General features: G+C 43.9%; 1 protein-coding gene across 2 annotated transcripts; it reads left to right on the forward strand.

Moving 5' to 3' along the window:
* The first annotated feature begins 122 nt into the window (after nt 1-122).
* Nucleotides 123-20356, forward strand: LOC145576431 (cell division control protein 48 homolog C-like). 2 transcript variants are annotated; one of them, XM_081634200.1, is made up of 5 exons: nt 123-249; nt 647-1055; nt 2289-2351; nt 2437-2501; nt 20129-20356. In XM_081634200.1, exons 2-5 carry the CDS (start codon nt 855-857, stop codon nt 20166-20168), a joined length of 369 nt encoding a protein of 122 aa, XP_081490326.1. In that variant the 5' UTR covers nt 123-249; nt 647-854; the 3' UTR covers nt 20169-20356. The 2 variants fall into 2 exon arrangements, with proteins under 2 accessions (XP_081490326.1, XP_081490325.1); XM_081634199.1 differs by lacking the exon at nt 20129-20356 and having other exon boundaries at nt 2437-4276.
* The last annotated feature ends 1504 nt before the right edge of the window (nt 20357-21860 follow it).

Below are 21860 nucleotides of genomic sequence, written 5' to 3' on the forward strand. Positions count from 1 at the left end.
CTTAGATAAAGAAATACTTGTAGAAACTAGGTCAAACAGTTACTACGTATGACTATGAGAAACTGGGATGGGACAACCTGTGAATGAACCTGATTTTTTTTTTATAAACCAGCCGGTCGATCCTTGTAATTGACTCCGCCTTTCTATTCCCCTGTATTCTGTCTTCTCCATTGAAATTTGAAGCGTGCTCTGACTTCTCCATTGAAGCGCCTTCTCAGCTTTCTCTCCTCCATTCACGTTGCTTCTAAGGTTAGGTTTTTGTATTTATTCACCGAATTTCAGTTTATCAATTCTAGGGTTTAGTTTCACATTATCATCAATTTGTTTGTTTGTTAAGTCAATTTAGGGTTCTTCTAAGGTGATTTTTTGAACTATTAATATAATAACTCAAGTTATGAATAATTATAATGAGCGATTTCATTTGCTATTCTTATTATATTCTAAGCGAGGTGAATTTAAAGTGAATTTTCGATCCTACTTTGATTATTTAAGTTTAAATATTGAGGAATGTTTACTTTATTATTCAATTTAATTGGAAAGGAATGCGCTTTTTATTTATTTTGTACTGTGAAATTACTTTGTTAATGAAATTGTATAAAAGCCATTTTCAAGATGACCTGATTAATGACAGATTACTTTGGTTTAGGGGTTTGGTAATTTGAATTGATAACACTATGAGAAAGGGATCGAATTCCCGTGGTGGTCGTTCCGCTTTTAGGATTTTACAACAACGCTTGGAGGATATCTACGTAAGACTTATCCGGATTACAGGAGGATGAAAGCTGCTATACTCACCAAAAATATTAGACAGACCCTTTCCCAGCTTAAGCGGAATAATAGTAGTGGCGGTAGAGATGGTCAAGTTCAACAATCAACATAGACTTCAGCATTATCATCTTCATCCCTTGATTCAAGTTATGAGGAGGATTCTAGTCCGAAGATCTTACCAGGGTCATGAACTTATGGACAAATATGTTGGTGAAAGTGAATTGGCTGTTCGCAAGATCTTTAATCGTGCAAGGACATGTTCTCCATGTATTCTCTTCTTTGATGAGGTATGAATAATGTTTTCTTGAAGTTATAATTATTGTTTTAAATGTTCACATTGTTGTTGCTCGTTGCTAGTTTCCTTTGTTGGCTTGTAAGTTTTAATATAGCCAAGAAAGGCAAATTTGAACAGCCGTTCAGCCAAGCATTATGATGAAATATCTTGAAGGCAAAATTGTAGTGTAATAGGCAATGGGTTTATGTACATAACTACATGATGAGGTCACTATTGCTTTTCTTCATGAAACAGTTGACAAAGCCAGAAGTGGTATTATTATATTAAACCAATCATTAATTTCCCTAACCTATGCGAAAGTCTTGCAATCCTAAATCAAAGTGGCGTATCAATCTATATAATGTTTTAGATGCTTATATACGCCCCAACAACAACAATTTAGTGACTAAATAATGTGAATCCCATTTATATGGAGAAGACGTGAAAATGATATATTATTGATTGTATGTTCCTTTTTGAGATGAAAAGTGGGATGATTGTAGGCTTAAATCCTTTTCAATCACCTCAGAATACTTGCTTCTTTTTTATATGCTCCACTCATATTGGTGTAAAAGCCTCTAATGCTTTCCACACCCTCCCTTTTCTTGGTGCATTCAGATTTGGAATTCCAACTTTCCTTATAATTTCGTGAATTGATGCTTGAGAGTCTTAGCAAACAAATTCGTTTCTTATTTGAGATGTTAATTATTATCAGCTATGTCTCCTTTTACAGCCATCTGCTATCCAATGGCATGTAATCTATTTCCATTTGTTTGGTCTCATCATGAAATACTGTGTTTTTTGCAATATCTTTCACCTCTCAATCATCAAATCTAATCTTGTAGGGTGTTTTCTTTAATCTCCTATGTATACATTTTGATAGTAAAAATAATTCTACATTTCTAATAATTGATTGTTAGTGGACAACTTGCCCAATCTGAGATATTAAAGCAATATTTAATACCTCTTGATCTTAATCTCTTGATTGTTGAATTGTCAAGTGACGGCCAAAAAACTTATTGGAAACTAATGCACTCTCATCCCAAAAAACTTATTGGAAACTTAAATTAAGATCTTAAAGCTCTCACCATGTTAAGGATGTAAAAATCCTTCCTTTTTATATGCCCATTCTTCTTTTATATCGGTGTATTGCTAATTGTGTGTATCATAACAAGAATAGGACTACAAGATAAATTCAGGAATCAAATTCAATTGATGACAGTTGAAAATGCTGAACTTGTCACAGGTGGATGCTTTGACTGCAAATCGTGGAGAATCTAGTGGGGTTACTGATAGGATACTTAAGCAGGTTCTTCACTTTGTACCACTGTATAATTTTGGTTTATTTTTCACATGGGCACTCAGATGATTAAAATCTTAAATTGTCATTGCAGCTTCTTATTGAGCTAGATGGTGCAGAGGAAAGGCGGGGGGTTTATGTCATTGGTGCTACAAATCGGTATACTTTTTTTTCATTACTTATTACTGCTAGTAATATGTTTAATCAATGCCAAAATCCTCCTATATGACAGTCTTTATCCGGATGTTCTAGGCCTGAGTTGATAGATCGTGCTTTATTGAGGCTGATAGAATATAATAAATATTACTCTGTAAATATCTTTGGAGATTTCCTAACATGATTAAGTCTCCTCTTTGTAACCCTATATATATGTATTAGTGGAATACACTCCAATCAAGGAGTTTATATTATCTAATATGGTATCATAGCATAGGTTTTAGATCCAACCTAGCTTCCGCAATTTTTTTTAATTTTTCGTTTCACTTTCCAACCCTTGCCGCCACCCTATCTACTTCCACACCACCTAGCCAGCCACCATGACCAAGGATGGAGAATCTTCTTCGTCAGGCTTTCATCCTGCTTTTAGAGTCAACAATATCAGAAATTCGATCCCTTTAACTCTTGATTGTGTGAAGGTTCAATACTCAAATTGGGTTGAATTATTTGAATGTCATGCTCATGCATATAATGTTCTTGATCATATCGACTCTAAAACTAAAAGGCATGCTGATATGTCCGATGATATGTGGAAGAGGCTTGATTCGGTTGTCAAAAACTAGATCTATGGCACAATTTCTACCGATTTACTTGAAACAATATTGTGCAGAGGGGATACGGCACAACATCTTTGGGATAAACTCAAGGAGATTTTTCAAGATAACAAAACTACGAGGGCCGTTTATCTTGAAAACCAATTTAATCAATTGCATCTCTCCAAATTTTCTGACATAGCATCATATTGTCGGGAATTAAAAAATCTGAAGGATCAACTTGCCAAGGTTGATCAACTTGTGTCGGAGCAGAAAATGGTAATTCGCTTGGTTTCGGGCCTTGTGAATACGGATTTCGACACCGTTGCTGCAATGGTTCAACAAACGGAGCCCCTTCCTTCGTTTGAAACTGCTCGCTCTCGATTGTTGCTTGAGGAATCACGGCGTGCTAATAATGTCTCTGTCTCTCCTTCCTCCTTTGTGGCTCAGTCTGGCTCGTCGAGTCAACCAAGTGCTGCCACGCAACAGCAACAGCAACCCTGCAATGGGGTTACCCCCCTTATCCGCACCCACAACAGTGGGCTGCCGCACCAAGACCTGGCCGCAACAGCACCAAGGTCAGCAGCCCCAACAGGCCTATTACTCAGGCCCCCCCACAGCAGCATCCACAGGGTTCGGAGTACGGTCCAGCCATGACCCCCTACTGAGCTAGGAAATGCTTTTGCGACTATGGGATTCTAGAATTATGATCCCTCTTTATATGGATTCCGAAGCCACTTCCCACATGATGAATAATGTCGGTACTCTCTTACCCCTTTTTAATTTAAGCACAAATAATTATATTCAAGTAGGGAACGGTCAACGCATTCCAATTACGGGTTAGCCCCTCAAATTATCAAGAATTTAATTTCTGTTAGAAAATTTACTCTGATAATTCTGTGTCAATAGAGTTTGATCCTAGTGGTTTTTTCTGTGAAGGATTTTCGAACGGGGAAACTAATAACCAAATGCAATAGTACTGGGGACCTTTATCTTGTCACAACTCCGTCATCTTGCCTAGCTACATCTCTTACAGCTTTCTCTCCTTCAACATGGCACAATCGTATAGGACATCGATCTCGGAGCCCCAACTTTAAGTTTTCTTAAAAGTAGAAATTTGATTGATTGTAATAAGGAGTCTATCCCTACTATTTACGTAAGTTGTCAATTGGGAAAACATGTTCGTTTGCCTTTTCATAACTCTAATAGTAAAACCTTTTCTGCGTTTGATGATTACACTCATCATGTGTGGACAATTCCCCTTGTTTACAAGTCTCAAGCGTTTCAAACTTTTCTTAATTTTCGACATTATGTTCTCACTCAATTTGAACGTCCTATCAAGTCCTTTCAGAGTGATCATGGTCGTGAATTCGACAATGACCCGTTCAAATCTTTTTTGTGTCAAAAATGGATTAGTCTTCCGCTTTTCTTGTCCGCACACATCATCACAAAATGGCAAAGCCGAACGCATGATTTGTACAATTAACAATGTTAAACGTACTCTATTATTTCATGCCTCTCTTCCCCCTTCTTTTTGGCATCATGCCCTTGAGACAGCAACCTACCTCCTTAATATTTTGTCTACAAAAACTCTCAATCAAATCACTCCTGCTCAAGCCTTATTTGGGGTCATTCCGTCCTACACTCATCTCCGAGTCTTTAGGTGTTTGTGTTTTCCAAACCTCTCCGCGACTGCTACTCATAAGCTAGCTCTGCGATCTACACCATGCGTGTTTTTAGGGTATCCTTCCTAGCATAGGGGTTACAAATGTCTTGATATCTCTACCAATAAAATCAGAATTTCCCGTCATGTTACCTTCAATAAGCATACCCTTCCTTATCGAAATATCTCAGCTTACAAACTTTCGGATTATGAATTTTTGGGACACGACGAGCCATCACCTTTGCTCCAATATCAACACATGTTGCACACCCCAAGATCTCCCCACCTGCAAAACACATCACCCAGGAAGCCTACTCCGCAGGCAGGCTGCGGTACCCAGCAGGCAACCGCAACCCACCTGCGGACCTCACTGCCGCCACCAGCAAACTGGGATTTTATCGCCCCAAGAAGCACTGCCTAGGCTAGACCCAGTGCGCGCCCCAAGAAGTAGTGTCTACTAATGCGAGCAGCGACACCCAGCTAGCACCCCGCACACACCTGCTAGTACCCCGCACAGCCCCACCCAAGCTGCCACACCTTCCCACACACCAGCCAGCCCTGCCGCAAACATGCCCTCATCCTCTCCAACTTACACACCTCCACCCCTTCGAGGTCAAACTCCAATTACCCCTACTCGACCACCACCACTCTTACCCCAAATGCAAACACGGTCAAAGCACGACATCTTTAAACCTAACCCCAAGTTTGGTCAAACTGTGTCTATTCGTTCCCTGCTTTCAAAAAATCACAAACAAGCCCTTTTCGACCCAAATTGGAATGCTGCGATGCGTGATGAATATAGTACTTTAATTGAAACGGGGACTTGGGATTTGGTTCCTAGACCTACGAGGGTGAACCACTAGTAGAAAAATGCTCATTTGCGTCGCCTTATTTGCGTCACTCGTAGAAACAAATGACGCAAATGATATATTTTAGCTTCACTATAAGTAATTTGCGTCGGACATTAACTATAAAGCGAAGCAAAAGTCTGATATATTTCAGCTTACTTATATTTACGTCACTTTCATAAATAGAAACGCGCAAACAGTAATGTTATTTGTCACTCATTTATTGACAAGTGACGCAAATAACTTTGTGAGTAAAACTTCTGTCTTTATTGAGTGACGCAAATGACTATTACGATTACGACCTACTCAGCGCTTCCTCACATTCAATATAAAATACTCTCGTTGCCATGTCGCCATTCGAACTTCAAAACCCTAGCAAATTCAACTGCAAAATCCCCAAAAATTCAACACCAAAACCTCAAGAAATTCGTCCAACTCACCGAATACGCTGCCTTGTTGTCGTTCGTCCCGCAAAACCTAGCGAATTCAACAGCAGAACCACTTATTGAAAACCCCATAATATCCAAACCAAAACTCCCCATATTCAAGCAAATCCGAGGCAAAACGCCCCATTTTTGAGCAAAAATCAACCCAAGCCGCCCACGAAATTCAAACTATTAAAACCGTTGATATCGAGATGAAATACCCTAAATATGCGAGGAAGATGGCTGGTAGTATGTAGTGAGTGTGGCGGTGTGGGGTTTGGGTGGAGTGGAGTGTCTAAGGTTGTCATCAAAATTTGCTGGAGTTCAATGGGCGAAAGAATAGAAAATCGATTAGAAAATTGAGGTTCGTGAGTGAGTTTTTTTAATTTCTCATTTTATGTAAACCTTGACTTCACAAAATCTATCACAATTTCATGGTATTTTGAGCAATTGTTCTTGTTTAATCGAGTGTTTGTATCTAGATACAAAGTTAGATCAGTGAATTACTTAGTGAATTACTTGGTGCTGGTGGTCGATGGTGAGTGCGGTGGTGTGGCTTGTTGCAGCAGGCAATTTGTTGCGGAGAGCTATTTTGTTGTTGAGTTGTTTGTGAATTGCAGGGGCATAATGTAAAGGTTTCTCTCTTATATATAGGTTAACTCTAATCTTATTGTTATTCGACTTTTCTGGTTTAATTGTTCTATAATTTGATGTATTAGTTAATTTCTTACTTGATTTCTCTCATATTAAAGGTAATTTAACATTACAATTGAAGCGGCATAATCTAGTTCTTCATCACCGAATATCGGTTTTGTTTACGGTAAAAATACCCCAGGTACGTGGCCCAATCTCATAGTGACACGTGGCCAATAAGAAGGCGACACGTGGCCCTATGAGAGTGTGACACGTGTCCACCTGACAGGGTGACACATGTCAGCTATCTTTAAATACGCAATACAACATCAGAAAGAGAAAAAGGCCTTGATTACATCAGGCCCAAATCCCGAGAAACCCTTGAAAGCCGTAAAACGGCGCCCCCCATGACACGTGGCGACCCCTGATTGCGCAGCCAATCACGTCACGACATTCTAGGGTACAAACCCTAGAGGGGCACATGTTCCCACTCCTATAAATACCCCAATCATTTATGATGGGAGGGGTGGATTATGACATAACATTAAAAAAGAGCATTAAAGAGCTCCAACTTCTCTCTACTTTCTCTCTCTAGCTTTTCCGATTACCGATCTCTAACTTGATCGTCGGAGGCGAATATTCCGATAAACGGAATATTCGTTGTTTTGCAGGTGTCCGAGTCTCGTTGCCAGCAGAACGTGACCAGTATCTGAGGAGATCACAAAAAACCCCGAAACATTTGGCGCCGTCTGTGGGGATACTCGTCCGTTATGGCAATAGATGGTCAGACACCTAATACCGGTCCTCGTCCAGGCGAGGACGAATATGTAGAAGACATACGTACTACCATACATTCAAGCAATCCTTTGACTGCCTCATTTGAAGAGGCCGAACAATCTCCTGTTACCCCAGCTACCCTAATGGCCGAGCTGACTAAGCTCCGCAAAGAGTTGGCCGCTAACCAGCAAAAGGGGGGAGGAGGTGCTTCCAAGAAAACACACAACAAGACCAATGCAACTGATGCTGGTAATACCCCATTCCGTCGTCCGCATGGAAGGTCTCCCCGAGTCCCACGGGCCAACCTCTCTAGCCTGTTGGCGAAAACACAGTCGGCTAGGGGGAGGGGCACACAGCCGAAAAGAGTTGAGACTGAGCCGTCACAGCGTTTTAAAGACGCAAGGGATTACATTTGGCACAGGCAAAGGGAGAGGGCCGCATATTCTGACACGGCTTCTACCCCAACCATGCCGGATGAAGCCTCCAACCAATCTTTCTCTCAATACACCAACACGGCCGTCTCCAGCAGAAGTCAAGCCGCTCATACCATTACTCCCAAACCAATTCAGCCATCACAGTATCAGCCCCCTCAAGTACTCAATGGGTTGGTACAGCCAACTCCCCAAGTCTTTAGGCAATATGGGCCGTATGGCCAGGTGTTCGGCCAGGCTCCCTACCTGGCTGGAACGTCCGCGCAGCCTCAGCCTATCGATTGGCAGATGCGTTTGTTGAATTTGGGAGATAAGCCGCCTCTGTTTTCGCAAGAGATACTAACGCCCCCTCAACCAGCAAAAGTGAAGAGTGTATTAGTGGGTGCCTATGATGGTACGGGCAACCCATAAGAGCATATTACCTCGTACAGGGTTTTGATGTACTTGCAAAGTGTAGATGATGCTACATGGTGCAGATGCTTCCCGGCCACTCTTAAGGGGGTGGCCCAGGATTGGTTTAACAGCCTTCCGACCGGATGCATAAATTGTTTTACTACCCTCAGTTTGTTGTTTGTGGGAAATTTCTCATACAACATCCCACCAAGAAAGACAAGTCTCAACTTGGCAACAATTGTTCAAGGAAAGAATGAAGGACTACGCTCGTATGTCCAAAGATTTAACCAAGAAAAAGCCCAAATTGATAATCTTCCGGATGAAATGGCATACTCAGAATTTCTCCGGGGATTAAGGCATAATGGTTTTAAGTTCGATTTGGTAAGGAAAAAGATTCGGTCATACGCAGGTGTATTGCGGGAAGCCGAAGCCTATATTGAGGCCGCGGACTTTTGTTCGCTCACCAAATCAGAACAGCCGGCCAAGGGGGCTGAGAAGAAGCAATCTTCTCAGCAAGACTCGGCCGGCCGAAAGAGAGAAGGAAACAAAAGAAAAGAAATCTGGGTGTCTGATGACAAGCAACCCAAGTCAAAGAAAAGCAAGACGTACGAGCCTCACTATGAGTTCAACAAGGATGGCTACTCCATTTTGATGGAGATAAAAGACAAGTTTGAGTTTGAGAAGCCTCAGCCTTTGAGAGGCTCGGCCCAGTACAGAAACAAGAACAAGTATTGTCATTACCACAAGGATGTAGGTCATGACACGAACGATTGTATCAATCTGAAGAGGCTGTTGGATAAGTTGGCCGACAAGGGTCTGCTGAAACCCTATGTGACCAAGTCCAAATTCACCTTCAAACGGACAAACAACACGTCCGAGAAAAAGCAACAAAGTGATAAGAAAAATGACAAGGAAGATGATGGGAATAGCACTGATTCAGGTTTTGTGGCCGTGATATCAGGAGGCTTTGCTTCAGGCGGCCCTACCATGAAAGGAATCAAGCGGGATGCTCGAAATTTGTCAAATGTGATGTAAACGGACGCCGTTAAGGCCGAGCCATTTCCTGAAGTGATCATAAGTGAGGCTGACCGTGGAGAGGTCAGGGCTTTGCACAATGATCCCATGGTCTTTGTCATGAAGATAGCAAATTTGAAGGTGGGATGAATATTGATTGATACGGGCAGTTCGACCGATATCATCAGCCTGTCTGCCCTAAGGAATTTAAGTTTCCCAGAAGATGCTCTCCAGGATATCACTCACCCCTTGGTAGGATTTGGGGGGAATGTCATTCACCCGGTCGGACGGATTGATCTTCCAATCTGTTTCGGGCAGAAGGGAGAGGGGAGAGACATGGTCGTCTGCTTCCTTGTTGTTAAAGAGTTGACCGGCTACAACGTCATCCTGAATGCAGCCAAGGCGGTCATAGTGCCTCACTTAATGTTATTGAAGTTTGAAAGGTCGGACGGAAAAATTGGAACAATTCAAGGAAGTCAGAGAATGTAATCAGCTGGCCGTGAAGCCAACAGCGCGCGGCCCAAAATTGTCGAGCCAAAGGAAGAAGGAACCTCACTCCCATCATACCAGGTCGGCCAGAAGCGTAAGGCGGCCAGGGCAGAAGAAGCCTAGCAATTAATGACCGTCGGCCGGCCAGATGAGTTAAGGCCCCAGCCGGTCGGCAGCCACCAGGATATAGTGCTTGACTTCAACCACCCAGAACGGACAGTTAGTGTCGGCACTATAGCTTTGGGATTGCTTGGGGATGAGTTAGTTCAGCTTTTAAGAGAATTCAAAGATGTGTTTGCATTTGAAGTTGGTGAAATGCCAGGGATAAGTCCTGACCTGGCCGTGCACAAGTTGGCCGTGAATCCTTTGATAAAACCTGTCCGCCAGAAGAAGAGGAATCACGGAGAAGAGAGGAATCAGGCGGCCGCAGCAGAGGTGAAAAAGCTGCTGGACGCCGGTTTCATTCGGCAATGCTTCTACCCAGATTGGGTGGCCAATGTAGTTCTTGTGAAAAAGCCGAATGGAACTTGGAGAATGTGCGTGGACTACACGGACTTGAACAAGGCGTGTCCTAAGGATAGCTTCCCTTTGCCTAAGATTGACCGTTTGGTTGACTCTACGGCCGGACACACCCTAATGAGTTTTATGGACGCATACTCCGGATTCCACCAAATTCCTTTGTGGGAAGAAGATCAAGAAAAGACAGCGTTTGTGACCGAGCAGGGGTTGTACTGTTACAAAGTCATGCCATTCGGCCTCAAGAACGCCCCTGCTACCTTTCAGAGGCTTGTTAACACAGTCTTTAGAGACCAGATCGGCCGGAACATGGAGGCGTACATTGATGACATGATTGTCAAGTCAAAAGAGCCGGCCGACCATCTCAAGGATCTACGAGAAACGTTCATCGAACTCAGGCGGCATAAGATGTTGTTGAATCAAAAGAAGTGTGTATTTGGTGTTGAGTCCGGCAAGTTTCTCGGATTTTTGATTGATCAACGTGGAATTGAGGCCAACCCTGAAAAAATTCAAGCCGTCCTTGATATGAAGTCTCCAAGAACAATTAAGGAGGTGCAAAGACTGACCGGCTGTTTAGCAGCCCTTGGAAGATTTTTGTCAAGGTCAGGGGATAAGTGCCGTTACTTTTTTCAAACCATTAAGAAGAAAGCCATGTTCGAGTGGACAGAGGAGGCTGAGGAAGCATTCGTACAGTTGAAAAGTCACTTGCATACATTACCTCGCCTCGTCAGTCCGCTCAAGAATGAGAAGCTATATATCTATCTTGCCATCTCTGAACATTCTCTAAGTGCCGTCCTTCTTGCTGAGAGGGACGGCCATCAGGTCCCGGTGTATTTTATCAGCCATGTACTTCACAATGTTGAGCTTAAGTACCCCCCAATTGAAAAATTTGGCCTGGCCTTGTACATGGCATCAAAGAAGCTGCGGCCGTACTTTTTGGCACGTTCAATTGTGGTCTACACAGACTAACCCTTGAAGAAGCCGTTCTCAACGTTAGAAGCAAGTGGCCGCATGCTCAAGTGGGCCTTGGAATTCAGGGGCTTTGACCTTGTGTTTGAGCCAAGGAAGGCAATCAAGGGGCAAGCTTTTGCGGACTTTTTGGCTGAAATGACACGGCCTAATCTTCAGCCGGCCGGGGACCAAGTCTGGAAGGTGTTTGTGGATGGTAGTGCAACAGCCACCGGGTGTGGTGCTGGTATTATATGTGAATCTCCTGAGGGAGACAAGTATGAGTACGCATTGAGATTTCAGTTCCAAGCGTCAAATAATGAAGCTGAGTACGAAGCATTGTTGGCCGGCATAAGGATGTGTAAAGCGGCCGGGGCAACCAAAGTTGAAGTATGCTCGGACTCCCGGCTAATAGTTCACCAAGTCAATGGTGGCTTCGAAGTCAGGGAGCCGACCATGATGAAGTACATGCAGCTAGTAAAGGATGAGGCCGAGGGCCTAGAACATTTCTCTCTCAAACAAGTTCCTCGTTCAGAAAATCATCAAGCGGACGCGCTCTCCAAATTGGCTTCCTCGGCATCATGTGATACTCCAAGATCAGTGTTTGGGAAGTAAAGGAGAAAAGGAGTATTGATGCCGAGCCCGTTCAGATAATCGATAGAAGTTCAACCTGGATGGACGGAATTATTTCCTATCTAAGGGATGGAATACTTCCGGACGACCCAAAAGAGAGTTGGCTAATGAAGAGGAGAGCGGCCTGGTTCGAGATGAAGGATGGGGAGCTATTCAAAAGAGCTTTTGTGAAGCCTTATCTTAAATGTATAACTCCTGAAAGAGGGCATGATGTGTTGGACGACCTCCATCAGGGGCATTGTGGCTCACATATTGGAGGACGAGCCTTAGCTGAAAAAGCGACACATTTGGGATATTACTGGCCGAGCTTGAATACGGATGCCATGTAAATGGTGAAAAAATGTGACAAGTGCCAGAGGTTTTCAACCCTTATTCATCGTCCAGCAAATAGTCTATCAGCCATCAGTAGTCCGCTTCCTTTTGCTAAATGGGGCATGGACATTTTGGGGCCGTATACTCCTGCATCTGGCCAGAGACGATATGTACTACTGGCAGTAGACTACTTTACTAAATGGGTTGAAGCTGAGGCCGTCCGGGGCATCAAATGGACGGATGTGTCAGCCTTCATTTGGAAGAGCATAATCACTCGGTATGGGGTACCTCAGTCAATGGTGTTCGACAATGGACCTCAGTTTGAGACGCGCCAACTCAAGGAATGGTTGGGGGACCAAGGCGTAACTCATTGTTTTGCCTCAGTCGGCCGACCACAAGCCAATGGCCAAGTTGAAGCCTATAACAAGTTGATTTCAAATGGGATCAAGCGCAAGCTCGAAAAGGCAGGCGGCCTATGGGCAGATGAGTTGGTTAATGTGCTATGGTCCATACGGACGACAGCAAAGAGCTCAACAGGGGAGACTCCATTCTTTTTGGTCTATGGAGCTGAGGCTGTACTCCCAATTGAAATGTACGAGCCCACTTTGCGGGTAATGCTCTATGATGAATCGGCCAATTGGGAGGCCATGAAGACCGCTCTAGACTTTCTTCCAGAAGCTAGGGGCAATGCGGCGCTTAGACATGAAATTTATCGCTTAAGAATGACAAGGGCATATAACCGCCGAGTGTCTAAGCGGCCACTCAAAATGGGGGATCTGGTGTTGAGGAAAATGGAAGCTGTTGGTCGTGCCAATGAGGACGGCAAGTTGACCCCAAACTGGGAGGGGCCGTACAGAATCAGGGAAGAAGTCCGAGACGGCACATATCGCCTTGAAGCAATTGATGGCCGTCAGATCCCACGGACATGGAACACTGACAATCTGAAGAAATATCATGTTTAAGTTTCTCTAAGTACTTAGCCAAAAAGTTGTGTATATAGCTAGGTCTATTGACCGAGCCATGTAATCAAAGCCATACGGCCGCAACAATGTACTTTTGACAAAATTAATGAAAAGTCAAGCATTGTTGAACTATTTTGCTATTTTACTTATCTTTATTTGCATATTATGATTTGTAAGTAAAGGCCGAGTGAAATGACTTACTAAGTTGCTTCCAATATAGCAACACGCCTTATCAGTCTTACTGATTCAATTCAGAGAACAATGCGTCCGCACCAATTCAAGGCGGACGGTTGAGGCAAGGTATTCTGAACTTGTTTAAAAAGCAAGTGTCCTTTACAAATAGGGCAAGGGCATACCTAGGCGTTTAGCCCGGCTGAGTTAGGAATCTCTAAGTTGAGATAATACTTGGGATTTCTAGGGTACGTCCGAGCGATAGATTCAACGGACTACTCGTACAAAGATAGCTGAACGGCCAATTAAATTGATTCGGTGCTTCACCTAGTCCAAGGGCAATCATTACTATGATTTGATTAACTTGCTAGTCGTCATACCCTTTAAGGCATAAAAACTACCAAGTTAATCAAACATCTTAGAGTATGGACTAGGCGAACACCGAATAAAGGGGCATATCCCTAGGAGCGTACGAAAAAGCATAATATTGAGACGTACAAAAAACATTCAAAAAGCACAACATTGCAAAAAATTGCAGTATGAAACAGAATTAAAAAAACCGCTCAACGGGCGGATAAAATTTCCATTAAACTGACCGCGCAAAAGGCGGCCGAAATGTTTACAAAACCGCTCAAATAGGCGGCCTCAAAATAAGAACAAAAAAAGAGAGAGTACAGAATAAGCTAAGCTAAGTAGAGCTGAAAAAAGAAGAAAAAGCTGGGTAGCTGAGCAGACGGTTGCTGGAGGACCTGAGCTCTACTTAGCCGTATCATCCTTGGCAGGCTCCTCCGCAACTTTGGCGTCTTCGGCCGGAGCGGCATCACCGTCCGCCCCCTCTTCCTCATCCTCTCCCTCCCCCTCGTCCTCTCCGGACTCGGGAGAAGTAACTACTAGCTCTGGAGGAGGCTGGCCGGCCTTCTTCGCCTCTTACCTGAGGCATACATTGTTCAGCCGCTTCTTAAAGCGTTCTTCATAGTATGCGGCCTCACCATCATCCACCATCAGCTCGAAGGCATCGAAGAAGTATGCCCTAAGTCTGTCTTCGGCATTCTGCTCAATGCGGACGATTTCCTCCGCGCTGGGCGGCCGAGGAGCTTTTAGCTGCTCAGCATAGTCCGAAACGGACTTCCTCAAAACCTCAACCTCGGCCTTCAGCGCGTCCGCTTCGTCCAAAGCAGACTTAAGGTTGGGGGGGCCAACTTCAGCTCACTCTTCAAAGCCTCAGACGCCTCGAAGCCCAGCCTCCATTTCTCTTTCTCCAGGACGGTCTCGTCCCTCTCAACCCGCATGGCCTCCCTGGCCAAGGACTCCGTTTCGAGTGCCTTGTCCAGTTTGACCAGGTCTTCAGTTTGCCGCGCCGCCTTGTCGGCCAGCGTGGTTATTTGGGTCTCAAAATGCACCCTTTGGACGGCGGCCGTCCCCGTCACAGCATCCTCGGCCTTCCTGATTTTGAGCCAAGCCTGCTTCAGCCGCTCGTTCTCTTTATCCTTCCATTCAAGGAAGGCGTTCAGGCGGAGGAAGAGCTGCGGACAGAAGAAGGAAACTTAGTCAAATATAGAAAAATTTGCTAAGTGTTAGAAAGAAAAAGTATAGAGAAAAGGAGACGTACCTCAGCAGTACAGTTGAGCATAGGGTCGAGAAAGCCCTCATTGATTCCCCGCAGCTTATCACGCTGCGCTTGGGGAATCGCGCGAACCATGGCCTCGCGCATGGCCTTCCTGTCCGCGCCAGTCAGCGACTGACCGGGCAGCCTCATTTGCAACTCCTCTGAGATGTCTGCGGACGACCGTACAAGAAAAGTTAGCTAAAATTTACAAGTACAAGTAAATTATATGGTACAAGAATAAAGAAGAAAGGCTAACCAGTGGAGAAGCTTGGAGGAGAAAGATTGATAGGAGGGGGCGGCAAAGAGGCGTTCCCCTCGTTGTCTAAACGGCCAGCAGTGTCACTGGCCGACTGACTGGCATTTAGCCAATCCAATTTTTTAACTAACTCGACAGGCAGAGTCGAGATGGAGCCGGTCATTTTTTCTGGGGATGACTTACCCCCATCGTCCAGTGGGACGGACGAATCGTGGACCTGATCAGCAATAGGTTCCACGGGCTTGGAGACCCCGCTTTGTGTCAGCCGGGGCTGTTCTCCTTGAGACTGCGTTGTAGCAGTCTGCGACTTTGCCATTGCCGCGGATTTTGAAGGCGTCCTGGTTGCAACCGTCTTCCTCCTTTTAGATGCGTTCGCATCAGGAGTGGACGAAGCCGGTTGCTTCCTCCTTGCTCTCGGAGTAGAAGAAGACTGTAAAAACACAAGCAAAGTTAGAAAAATTACACAAGGCAGAAAGCATGTCAGTGTCCGTGTGAATTTGGGAAGGAGCTCCCTTCCAACATGTATGAAAGGACGAAATGCGTCCGTGCAAACTCGGGAAGCAGGCTCCTCCCAATATAGCAGAACGGACAATGAGGAAAGAAAAATTCAAAAAATAAACTAGGTGTTTACCTCCCTGAGTTGCTCGTACATCTTGAAACGAGCCTTGTATCGAGCAAGGTCCACCTCGGACATCGCCACCTCTCCCTTCTGAGCCGGGTCAAGCATAGCGTACGCCTCCCCTGCAAAGAGAAAAAAGCAAAGTGTTAGAATATTTTTCTAAAAACTCTACGTGCGTACAAAAAGTTTATATATCTAAGTGTCCACCTTGGGCATGTTCTGGTACAGGCCGTACACAGACATGAAGGTAGTGTCCCTAAGCCAATTGGCAAGAGGAACCCAATGGCGAGGGACACGTTTGGTTTTGTTACCCCGCTTGACTCGGTTGACCATGAAATATTCAAGTTGGTGCTCGTGGGGCTTGGATGGATGGGCGGCTTGTCAGGTTTATGGTCCCCGCGTCCGAGCTGAATGGGATCCGGACGGCACTTGTTCATGCGGAGGTTGAACTCCGCATCTTGGGTTTTGATGCGGTAGAATCGGTGCTTCAAGTCCCTCCATTTGCTGACACGGTCGACCTCAACCATGTAATCCCTGGTCGCGCTCAAGACGAGCCAACCATCCGTATCCTTCTCCAGCCGAGTAAGTGAGTGCATCTCACAGAAGACCGCAAAGTCTGGCGTGAAACCCTTGCAGATGCACGTCACCAAATACCCAAAAATATTTAACCAACTGTTTGGCGTCAGTTGGAAAAGGCCAATGTCATATTCGTCCAAAACTGTCCGGACGAATGGATGAAGAGGGAAGCGAAGGCCTACATCCAAAGCGGCCCTGTAAACGCAAAACGCCCGTTTGCGCGGCTTCTCATCATCCCAGGTAGCCACAGCAATGGCTTTCCTGGGGACTTGTATTTCGAATCCCTCCCCCAAATGGAGGGACTCCTTATACTCCTCAAAATCCTTTTTCAAGAACTTCAGGGCCGTCTCTCCAACCGTACAGGCGTACGGGTCCCTGAAGTTGTCAATATTGGCGACGTTTTCTTCGGCTGCCGCCTCACCTTCGGCCGTCTCACCCACGGCCTCTTTCTCAACTTCTTCCTCTTCCACTTGGTGAGAAGGGGCACTCCCAAACTCTGAAGACAGCACCCTGTCCAAGTCTGCTGCCTCGGCCGAGCTTCGGCCTCTTGAGCTATGTACGCCCATGGAAGAAGGAACGCCCTCCTCAACTAATGGATGCTTGCCTTTGTCTTTGGCAGCGTCCGCCTGATTTCCCGAAGGAGGGGCGTTGCGAATAGGCAGGTCGGACGGTTCCCTAATTGAGATTCCCGTCATGGGTCTATCCGCCCCGCCCAGTTGAAGTAGAGGTTGAGAGGAAGAGGGGACGGACGAACCAGCAGCGTCCGCCCCAAGATCGGTAGGATGGTCTTTGCAGGCTACCAGTTCAGCCCCATCCATGACTGAACTGGCAAATTGAGGGAACCTAAGTTCCGGAGCAGGAGTGGACGAGGCGCCTTCAGCTTGTAGGCGTTCCTCGAAGGAAGAAGTGACCTCCACGGCCAAGTGATGAGAGCCAGTGGAGGCGGTCGTTGTTTGGGTGGTGAAGGTAGTCTCCACCTCCATGGTACTTGGGTTATTAGGGTCATTAGGGACCCTAGGGTGAACCAGACTACCGTCTGGGTTCCTGGCCGCATGAAGATCGCGCATACGCATTGTTCTTGCCATTGCCTGAGGGGACAGAGAAGAATAAGTGGGGGTGAGTATGTACGCACTAGACATAGACTCACTCCGAGGAGACAACTCTTTTCCGTCCACTCTAGACTCATCAGTCCCAGGCGAACGGCCGGCCTCATGAGGTGAGTCGGACGAAGCCGAGTATGGATCCAAAATTGAAATAAAAGAAAAAAAATACAAGTAAAGAAAGAAGTGTAGACGGCCTACCTTTGTACGTTCTGAAAACTTCAAAAGTGTTCTTGGTGTTGTTGAAGATTGACCGGAAAACTCAAAAAATGCCCGGACAACTCAAACTCACGGCGGCGCTCTTGAAGATTAGAAGGAAAATCACTTTCTCTCACTAGACTGCTCTGACTTCTCTTTAGAATTCACAATTAGGTAAAGTGTGAAAATGAGAATTCACTTCCCATATTTATAGAATGAACTCATGCGGGGCAAAATGGTAAAACCACCTTTCCCGCCTAAACATTCAAACGGTAATTTTTTTTGAAAAAATTACTCGAAGAAAGAGACATAATGACGTTAGGGTTCTGTTAACTTGTGAAAAAATCAGACGGACAATTGACGGCACGTCAAAGTGAGTTGAAGTGAGTTAAGTCACAAATTCAAGAGATTTACACCTTCAACACTTAGTCTCCAGAATTTAAAAATATCTAAGAGGAAAATGCGTCCGCCCAGTTCCCAGACGTTTAGTCCAAAGGGGAAAGTTCAGACGTACACAACATGATGAAAGAACCATAGAGTACGCCTGAAATCAAGGAAGCCCAATCCATTTCAAAAATATGTGGACGCTCTGAGTAGTTAGGAGATAAGCTCCTCCCAGAGTATCAGAACGTCCAGACCAAAATAGGAGGACGTCTAGTCCCACTGCTGAGGCCGCTCTGGGCGGCTAGGAGATAAGCTCCTCCCAGAGTACGAGAGCGTCCAGACTAAAAAGCAAGGATGTTCATTTTAAATGCTGTGGACGCCCTGGGTAGTTAGGAGATAAGCTCCTCCCAGAGTATGAGGACGTCCAGTCCAAGATATGAGGACATCCCGATGAGCTAGGAGATAAGCTCCTCCCAGAACATGAAGACGTCCAGTCCAAAGTATGTGGACGTCCAAATGAACCAGGAGAGAAGTTCCTCCCAGAGTATGAGGACATCCAGTCCAAAGCCCAAAGTATGTGGACGTTCAAATGAACCAGGGGTTAAGCCTCTCTCAGAGTACGAGAACGTCCAGTACAAAGTATGGACGTCCAAATGAGCAAGAAGACAAGCTCACTTCAGACTATGAGGACGTCCAGAACAAAATATACGAACGTCCAGGTAGCAAAGAGAGCTTTGAGTCCAAAGTATATGGACGTCTAGGGCAGATGGGAGGTAAACCCAACCCAGAGTACCAGGACGTCCAGAATGCAAGATCAGAGGAGGCGGCCAGTAAGTGTACGAGCCACCCCCTCTGAGGGGCAAATGTTTAGAGTAAAGTACCCCAGGTACGTGGCCCAATCTCATAGTGACACGTGGCCCAATAAGAAGGTGACACGTGGCCCTATGAGAGTGTGACACGTGTCCACCTGACAGGGTGACACATGTCAGCTATCTTTAAATACGCAATACAACATCAGAAAGAGAAAAAGGCCCTGATTACATCAGGCCCAAATCCCGAGAAACCCTTGAAAGCCGTAAAACGGCGCCCCCATGACACGTGGCGACCCCTGATTGCGTAGCCAATCACGTCACGACATTCTAGGGTACATACCCTAGAGGGGCACATGTTCCACTCCTATAAATACCCCAATCATTTATGATGGGAGGGGTGGATTGTGACATAACATTAAAAAAGAGCATTAAAGAGCTCCAACTTCTCTCTACTTTCTATCTCTAGCTTTTCCGATTACCGATCTCTAACTTGATCGTCGGAGGCGAATATTCCGATAAACGGAATATTCGTTGTTTTGCAGGTGTCCGAGTCTCGTTGCCAGCAGAGCGTGACCAGTATCCGAGGAGATCACAAAAAACCCCGAAACAGGTTTCACAATCTGGAGTTTCATTATACACTCTTGCTAATCTAAATTTCAATATACTCAACTTGTGGCATTTCTAAGGTGGATTTTGAACTACAATTATGATTTCACTAGCTTAAGAGTTAAAGATATATTTTTGTAAGATTCTATGTATTCTTTGATATTGTAATTAGCTATATTTTTTCAATACATGTATTGGGTTATGAAAGTGTATGACATGAAGTTCTTGAAGATTAAGGTGCATTGAGTATTTTGTTGCATGTATATTGATTAATAAAAACGATGAAGATTGTGAAATAAGTTTTAATCTGAGATTGTTTTTCCTTAAAATGTGGTGCGAATGATTAGTATTCTTATTTTTCATGTTTAGTTTTTATCGTGTTTGAAATAAGTTGAATGAGTTTGTTGACTTTGTGGCTAAGATGCGCTCGAACAATAGATGAAAGGTCTGCGTCTGCTCTAGTGTAGTGTCATCAAAAAATTGGGAGGACGTGAGATGTGGCTACTATGTCGTGTGCTATATATTTAAAACAGTTCAACATCATCATAGTAGTGAGGATCTTATTAGTATGTGTTGTCAGATTTTTCATTACTAATTCATCAATTTATTTTAAATTGGCTACACTCTTGAATTGATTAGTTTTTGTTTTTGTGTTGTGTTAACAGGATTTTTCAAGAACAATACCTTATAATGGGGAGGAGATAAATGAGGTTCGAGATATTTAGTCATACTATTTTATAATCAACGTTGAATTTTAGATTTAAACTTAGCTAAATCCATTTATTTGTTTGACTTTTTTTTTTTTGTTTTAGTTCTTAGGCTTGAAATGAATGTATTTGGGTTGGTCTTTGTTCTTGCGTTGGTTGATGATACCAATAATTTTGAGTTGTAAACTTTTTGAAAGGTTGTTAATTATTACATTGCCGTCATTAACAAATTTATGGGTAGGCCAAAATACAAAGGAAATTTTGCCGAAATATATACTTGATTTAATTATTATTTAATTTTGTCTTACATTATAATATTACAGTGAAATGATGAAAAAATAAAATAATGTTTTTTAATGTATAGATTTGAAAAAAAAAACATTTGCATCACTCATTGAATAAAAAGGCGACACAAATAACTTATTTTCTTTTCCTCAAACCAATCATTTGCGTCACTCATTTATAATTCAAGTGACACAAATAACTCAAGGTTATAACATTTGTTGAATCATTTGCGTCATTCCTTTAGCAAACGAGTGACGCAAATAACTTTATTTTATTACATTTGTGAGTCATTTGCGTCGCTCATAGGACCGGCGCAAATGACTTTGTGTCATTTGCGTCGCGAGCTGTTGTGTCGCTCGTTGTAGTGATACAAATACACCCTAAATGAGTGACGCAAATGAATGTTTTTGTACTAGTGAACATTGTTAATTGTATGTGGTTGTTTCGTCATAAATTGAATGCTAATGGTGATCTTGAAAGACACAAAGCTCGTTTAGTTTGTGATGGTAGGTCTCAGGTCCAAGGTGTAGATTGTGATGAAACTTTTAGTCCGGTTGTAAAACCGGCTACTATACGCACAATTTTGAGTTTGGCTATGGCTCGAAAGTGGTCCATTCACCAACTTGATGTGAAAAATGCCTTTTTACATGGTGACTTAAATGAGTGTGTGTTTATGCATCAACCTCCCGGGTTTGTTGATAAACGGTTTCCAGGCTATGTTTGCAGGCTCCGAAAGGCTCTATATGGTCTAAAACAAGCTCCGAGAGCTTGATATCAGCGGTTTGCTAACTATCTTTTGCAGATGGGGTTTGTCATTGCTAAAAGTGACAATTCTTTATTTATTTTCTGGCATGGGAAAGACCTGGCATATTTGCTACTATCTGTTGATGATATTGTGTTGGTTACATCCTCAGATTTGTTACGTGACCGCATCATCTCTCTCTTGCGTACATGATTTCCAATGACTGATTTAGGTCCTATGAATTATTTTCTAGGCATTTCTGTTACTTGTACTCCTTCATATCTGTTTTTGTCTCAACATAAATATGCATAGGAAATTTTAGAGCGCGCAGGCATGGCTAGTTGTAAACCTACGGGGACTCCAGTGGATACTCAATCCAAGCTTAGTGCAGAGACAAGACCTAAATTTCATGATCCAACACTCTATCATAGTCTTGCAGGTGCTTTACAATACCTCACTTTTACTCACCCTGACATCACCTATGTAGTGGATACTCAATCCAAGCTTAGTGCAGAGACGGGACCTAAATTTTATGATCCAACACTCTATCGTAGTCTTGCAAGTGCGTTACAGTACCTCGCTTTTACTCGCCCTGACATCACCTATGCAGTTTAGCAAGTCTGTTAATTATGCATGATCCCAAACAGACTCATTATGATGCAT

The sequence above is a fragment of the Chenopodium album genome, chromosome 13 (genome assembly GCF_948465745.1).
Source record: "Chenopodium album chromosome 13, dcCheAlbu1.1, whole genome shotgun sequence".
Lineage (NCBI taxonomy): Eukaryota > Viridiplantae > Streptophyta > Magnoliopsida > Caryophyllales > Amaranthaceae > Chenopodium > Chenopodium album.

Bases quoted from the DNA above. Each gene is read 5' to 3' on its own strand.
- LOC145576431 (XM_081634199.1), top strand. From the start codon at position 855: ATGGTCAAGTTCAACAATCAACATAGACTTCAGCATTATCATCTTCAT. The intron at 1,056-2,288 runs GTATGAATAATG...AACTTGTCACAG, and splicing joins GTATTCTCTTCTTTGATGAG to GTGGATGCTTTGACTGCAAA. The intron at 2,352-2,436 runs GTTCTTCACTTT...TTGTCATTGCAG, and splicing joins CTGATAGGATACTTAAGCAG to CTTCTTATTGAGCTAGATGG.